Source organism: Triticum aestivum, chromosome 2B (genome assembly GCF_018294505.1).
Source record: "Triticum aestivum cultivar Chinese Spring chromosome 2B, IWGSC CS RefSeq v2.1, whole genome shotgun sequence".
Classification (NCBI taxonomy): domain Eukaryota; kingdom Viridiplantae; phylum Streptophyta; class Magnoliopsida; order Poales; family Poaceae; genus Triticum; species Triticum aestivum.
This window is the reverse complement of record NC_057798.1, coordinates 708665378-708671049: the sequence shown is the minus strand read 5'-3', so window position 1 is coordinate 708671049 and position 5672 is coordinate 708665378. Positions and strand designations below refer to the sequence as shown.

Sequence of the window (5672 nt, the reverse complement as noted above, 5' to 3'; positions counted from 1 at the left end):
TGCAGTTCAACACCCTGCACAGGTGTCCCGTACGGGCCTCCTGGTGTGTGTGCGCCAGCTCGTGCGTGCTCCTGTTTCGTGCGTTCGTGCATGCGCTGGTGCGTGTGCATGCCGGCGTGATTCTATATACTGGTAGTAGCAATCACCCTCGTCCAAATAATACTCAGACTAGGGACTGGGGCCCCTTGGGGGTGAAAAAACACTACTAGTACTACTATTACCAGACTCCAGACATGGCCTAAGGCTATAGCCAACTCCACCATAATAATTCTAATTAATTAGAGGATAAAGGCAGTTCCAACAGTCAACCCACAGCCCAAAATAAAGCACAGTTTTCACAACCAAAATAAAGCACAGTTTCCTTCTTTTCCGAATTAGTTGTCAACTAATTCCGGACGGAGGTATATTGGCTTTCCTTCTGTTACCTTCTCTCACAGACCCCACAACCAAAATAAAGCACAGTTTCCTTCCTTTCCGAATTAGTTGTCAACTAATTCCAGACGGAGGTATATTTGCTTTCCTTCTGTTACCTTCTCTCACCCCTGCTTTCCTTCTGCTACCTCAAGCCCCCACTCTGCTGTCCTTCTGTTACCTGCACTCGACCATAAATACTTGCTTTCTGCTGTCCTTCTGTCACCTGCACTCGACCATAAATACTTGCTTCCTGCATCAATCGAATAAACCCCTCTGACCAAACCTCCACTCTAGGAGGAAGCTGAGACAAGGCATGAACTCCTGCTGTCAAGGTCCTTCCGTCCCTGTCCCTAGAAGAAAGAAAAATCAATTGACAATCAGTCAATGAGTATATGAGTATACGTGTCCAACCAAAAAAAAAAATACAAGGCATCTGTTACCTTCTCTTCCTCTCCTGTTCACTGAAGTCAAGTAGAGCCAATCCTACCTTGAATCCAGACCTTGGGTCAGTTATACCCCCTATTATGCCATAGTAGGCCTCAAATATTCCCTCCCTAACTTTGGTACTATGATCCTCATCCTTATCCTCTGACTTGAGCTGAGCAAGCTTTTCCACAACTAGAAGCTTTTCCATAACTAGAGGCAGGTATTTCTCAAATTTCTCACCAAGAGCAAGAGCAATCTGTCCAATGCTTGATAGAATTGGAGGTTGAAGCGTCAGTTCTGTCATACCTTGGCACAGAACATCCATAATATGATCAAAGGATGGCACCACTTCTTCCTTTTTCCCCTTTTTTCCCAAGACTTGGCAAATATCACACATCACTTCTAGATAAACTGGAAAGAGTCGCTTCACACTAAAATATTGTAGCAGCATAGGCATGTGTTGCCCAAAATCACCACCAATGGCATGAGCAAGAGCACCAATGGCAAGGGCTGCTCCATCACGCGCACTAGTACTGTCACGGGTCAACAGAGGGCACAATAACAGCAACACACATTTAGCAGACCACTTAAGTGTAAACTTTTTGCTGCTTCCAAGCTTGTGGATTAAGACATTAAGTAGACCACACAGCAAGACCTCAAGTTGGTTCTTCCTCTTAAGAGATGAAATTGCACCATGACCATGAAGCACAGTGTTCAATCTTCTCATGATATGAGACATCAAACCTATAAGTGCCCGACAGACTTGCAAGTCTTGAACGTGACTGACTCTTACAATCTCACTCAATGCTTTATAAGGACATGCAAGAAGCCTATAAGGGGTCTCCCTAGCCAGATCTGAAGCACAAATGAGAGCATCAATAACAGGCGGAACAAAAGGTGAAAGCTGAGATAAGTTTGACTTTGACTTCGCATCTTCTCCATAACTTCTTGCAAGAAAACATAGAGCTCCATGCACTTCAGTGGACACTTGAGGGACATCTTTGCTCCCCTCTATCAAGACCCTCATGATCCCATCCAGGGTCACCACTTTATTTCTCATAATTCTATTTGCACCAACAAGCTCAAACAGCCGCCCAAGACTCCATGCAGCCTTGCCTCTTACACCTTCCTCCCCATCTTCCATCATGGTAAGCAATAAATCAACCACAGGAGCAAGTTGCTTGACAGAGGGACCTTCAAGGATAAAACCTAATGGAGACAATGCTGCTACCTTATGTGGGCCATTCATGTTTTCCACAACAAAATGCATCACAAGGGGGACAATTCCACCCTTCATAATTCGAGCTGCAAGGCCTAGGCATGTCATGGAAATGCCTTGTAGAGTCTCATCTTCCTCTTGTTCCCAAATGCCTTCAAGGTTTACTCCCTCTTGTTCCACATTTTCATCTCCCTCTTCTTCTTGTTCCGCAGTCATGGAAATGTCTCCATCTCCCTCTTCTTGTTCCGCAGTCATGGAAATGTCTCCATCTCCCTCATCTTCCTGTTTCCAAATGTCCCCCTGTTTTAAATCTCCCTCTTCATTTAAGTAAGTGTGTAGGAGAAGTGGAACAAATGAACAGAGAGTATCAATAAAGCTAGATGCCCCTTCTTCTTCTTCTTCTTCTTCTTCTTCTTCTTCTTCTTCTTCTTCTTCTCCTTCTTCCTCCTCCTCTTCCCAATTAATCTCTTCTTGGCAAATAGTCATCCACAACTTAATACATTGGACTTTAACTGATTCCACATCTCCTTCCAAAGCTTGGGATGTAAGACTCAACATGATTTCCTTGTATGGTTCTAATTTGGTATGACAAGTGGATGCCATTGCAACAAGGCACTCAAATGCCGCCTCTTTGATCTCCGCTCCAGATTCACCCCGGCCTCCTGCCACATCACAAACAGTCACTACTGCCACATCACAAACTGCCACTATAGAATTTCTCCAAGCATGACCTTTAAACTTAGCTAACTCAAGAATGTTGAGTAGAACTTTAAGGGCTGCCAAATGGACTTCAGAACTTAGCACCTGGTTCTTCAATGCATTGATGACACAAGCCATAACATCATCCAATTGATTCCCCTTAAGAACTTTAGGGATCTTCTCCTCAAAGATATACTCCAGCACCTCTAGAGTTGCTTGCTTTAGGGAAGAAGATGAACTTGCCATGTTGTCCACTAATTTACCAACAAGGTCCAGCCATTGATTCCGGGGTATCTCCATGCATGCAACCCTGGCAATAACTTTAGCAATAACTTTTGATGAGGGGCACCTTGAATGAGATTGCCTTGAATCAGATTCTAGTGTCATGAGCAAGTTCGTTTTAATCTCGGATCGGATTGAGGGATGGAGGTTGAGCCAGTTTAGAGAAAGTAGATCCTCGTGCGCGCCCTTGAGTGCAGGATCCTTTGAGTCCAATGAGTTCTTAAGGGTGATGGCAGCAAGTGCCCTACACTCTTCTGGACTCCCCTCCCTCAAGAGCTCAGATGATAGTCGTAGGAGGAAGTTGGGAAGATCAAGATTATGGAGCCGCTTTAGCATGCCTTCTCCTATTGACCTTATGTTGTCATCTGGGTTGGAAGCATGTGCCAGAGCATCACTCATATCAATTGATTCATCCATATCAACTCTCTTGGGCAAGTCCCCTGGCAAACATCAAAGATAGGGAAAAAAGCAACAAATTAACCACCAAAAATATGGTATGTAAGAACCAAATAAATGGATGGAGAACTAATTGTTATATTAGTTATTAGAACATGTAACCATAGTTGGAAGAAGAAACAAAAAAATTACATTAGCAGGAGCCTTGAAGTCACTACTAAAATACTAGCACTAAAATATTAGGAGAAAACTAGTAATCATAGTCAAAAGTAGGAAACTTGAAGAGCAAAATTTACAAGAAAAAATCATAGTGAAGTATAAACTAGAAAAAACAGCTAAAGAAAATGATCATTCTTCATAGTATAAAGATAGATAGTATCCCTTACTAATAATCATATTCTACAATGAAAACAAAAAACTAGGAGCAAAGCTTCCAGCACAAAAGGCAATAATACCACCATTATGCCTTATAGCAAAAATTGATGGATAAACGCCTATATCTGTGAAACTTGATATAAAACATATTTTAAAGCAAAATAAATACAAAGTACCAAATGGGCTAGTTCTAGATCCAAAGCCTAGTTCCAAAGGGTAGTGCCTGGGCATCCTCTAACTAGGATCAAACACTAATAATCCAAGAGGAGCAATATAAGCTACACCAAAAAAATCCTCAAGCTATGATTAATCAAGAACTAATAATCCAAGAGGGGGCATGTAAGCTACACAAAACTAAGAATGAGGGACCTTAAGAGGAAATGGCAACTACCTTACCGTGAGGAGAGAGAGAAAAAGAAGAGAAAAACAGGTTAACTATCCCCAAAACCAAAAGAGCACAACCACCTCCATGAAGCAACAACAAATCAATCTTCCCCGGATCTAGAAAATTTAACCTTCCCAGATCCAGAAAATTTAAATTTGACAGCTACATGGATGAGATTGTTGCTGCTGGTCACTTAGGGTCATGTGGGATCATCACTGTTGCTTCTTAGAAGACCTAGCCTTGCAATTAGAGATGAGAGTGGTGAGGGGCTAGCCAGGCGGCGATTAGAGTTAGGGATCCAATAGATCTTACCGGCAGAAAGGAGGAAGCCGCCGTTTCTACTCGTGCGCCTCCGCTAGGTCGGGAGCTCGATGGCAGTGAAGCGCTGAAGAGCTCGCGGCGGCGAGCGGATGTCGTAAGCCCTCAAGAGCTCGCGGATGTCCAAGGGAAGCCCTAACTAAATTATACGGAGTCTCAGTCACGAGCCGAGCCGTTGGATGGATGTTGCTTTAAGATTCACGAAGCGCTGCTCACTTTGTTGGTTTCGGCCTGTTTAGGGGTGCGGGCTGGGTTTTCCCCCCACCGCGCGTTTGTTTCCCAGCAGCGCCGAGCATATGTGCCAGCCCATTAGGGGTCGCTCGGTCGTACACTACCATCGTTGCCCGGTTGTTTTGGTTTTCTTCCTTCTTTTTGTTTACAGTTTTCACCGGTTTTCATTGGATTTCACAATCTTTGACAGCAACTAGTTAACGAGCGAGCGCTCGTAACAAGCGGTTCGGCAGCGCTCCGCGCGTGACAAGTGTCGCGCGCGGAGCGCTCCCGCCAGGGAAAACCAGGTGGCGTGGTTGGTTCCCGGTTTTCCCTTTCCGGTTTGTGGTTTCGTGCGTTTTGCAGTTTGACCCTCGAACTATCAGAATTTTTCGTTTTCCCTTTCCGCGCGAAAACACAAAAAATATACCAGTTCGCGCGGTTGGTTCCCTGTTTCCCTTTCTGGTTTCCCTTTTTGTTCCCATTATATTTCCGGGTAATGGAGATTTATGGGGTAGTTACGGGCGGGGACTACCAACACTATCAAATGTGACCTTTCAAGTAAGGAAAAAAAAGCAACTTTTTAATGTAAAACGGCAGTCTTCAGAATTGTTCAATCGTGTGACTTCTTTATAGGCACAGGTGAACACTAGGAGAGGCACGGGTGTATAACTTTACTAAATTGAAGAAAAGCGCCTCCAGTGCGAGGGAACCTCCAGCTCGCCTTCGGCTCGTTTAATTTTCATAAACATCTTGAAGGGGGGGAATAGGTCGAAGTGTATGTTGGTCGTGCAGCGTGCTGGTTCGTACGACGCGTTGTCCCTTGTGGTGTGACACGGCGCCTCCGGCGCGAGGGAACCTCCTGCTCGCCTTCGCTCGTTTAATTTTCATAAACATCTTGAAGGGGGACATAGGTCAAAGTGTGTGTTGGTCGTGCAACATGTTGGT

At 44.4% G+C, this 5672-nt stretch overlaps 1 protein-coding gene across 5 annotated transcripts; it reads right to left on the bottom strand.

The window, feature by feature from the left end:
* Positions 1-262: 262 nt before the first annotated feature.
* LOC123046868 (importin subunit beta-1) lies at positions 263-4705 on the bottom strand. 5 transcript variants are annotated; one of them, XM_044470306.1, is made up of 4 exons: positions 4509-4672; positions 4203-4430; positions 855-3480; positions 263-764 (listed from the first exon to the last, which is right to left on the bottom strand). In XM_044470306.1, exons 3-4 carry the CDS (start codon positions 3455-3457, stop codon positions 557-559), a joined length of 2811 nt encoding a protein of 936 aa, XP_044326241.1. In that variant the 5' UTR covers positions 3458-3480; positions 4203-4430; positions 4509-4672; the 3' UTR covers positions 263-556. The 5 variants fall into 5 exon arrangements, with proteins under 5 accessions (XP_044326241.1, XP_044326242.1, XP_044326243.1 ...); XM_044470307.1 differs by having other exon boundaries at positions 4208-4430; XM_044470308.1 differs by having other exon boundaries at positions 4203-4435; positions 4509-4652.
* Positions 4706-5672: the final 967 nt, after the last annotated feature.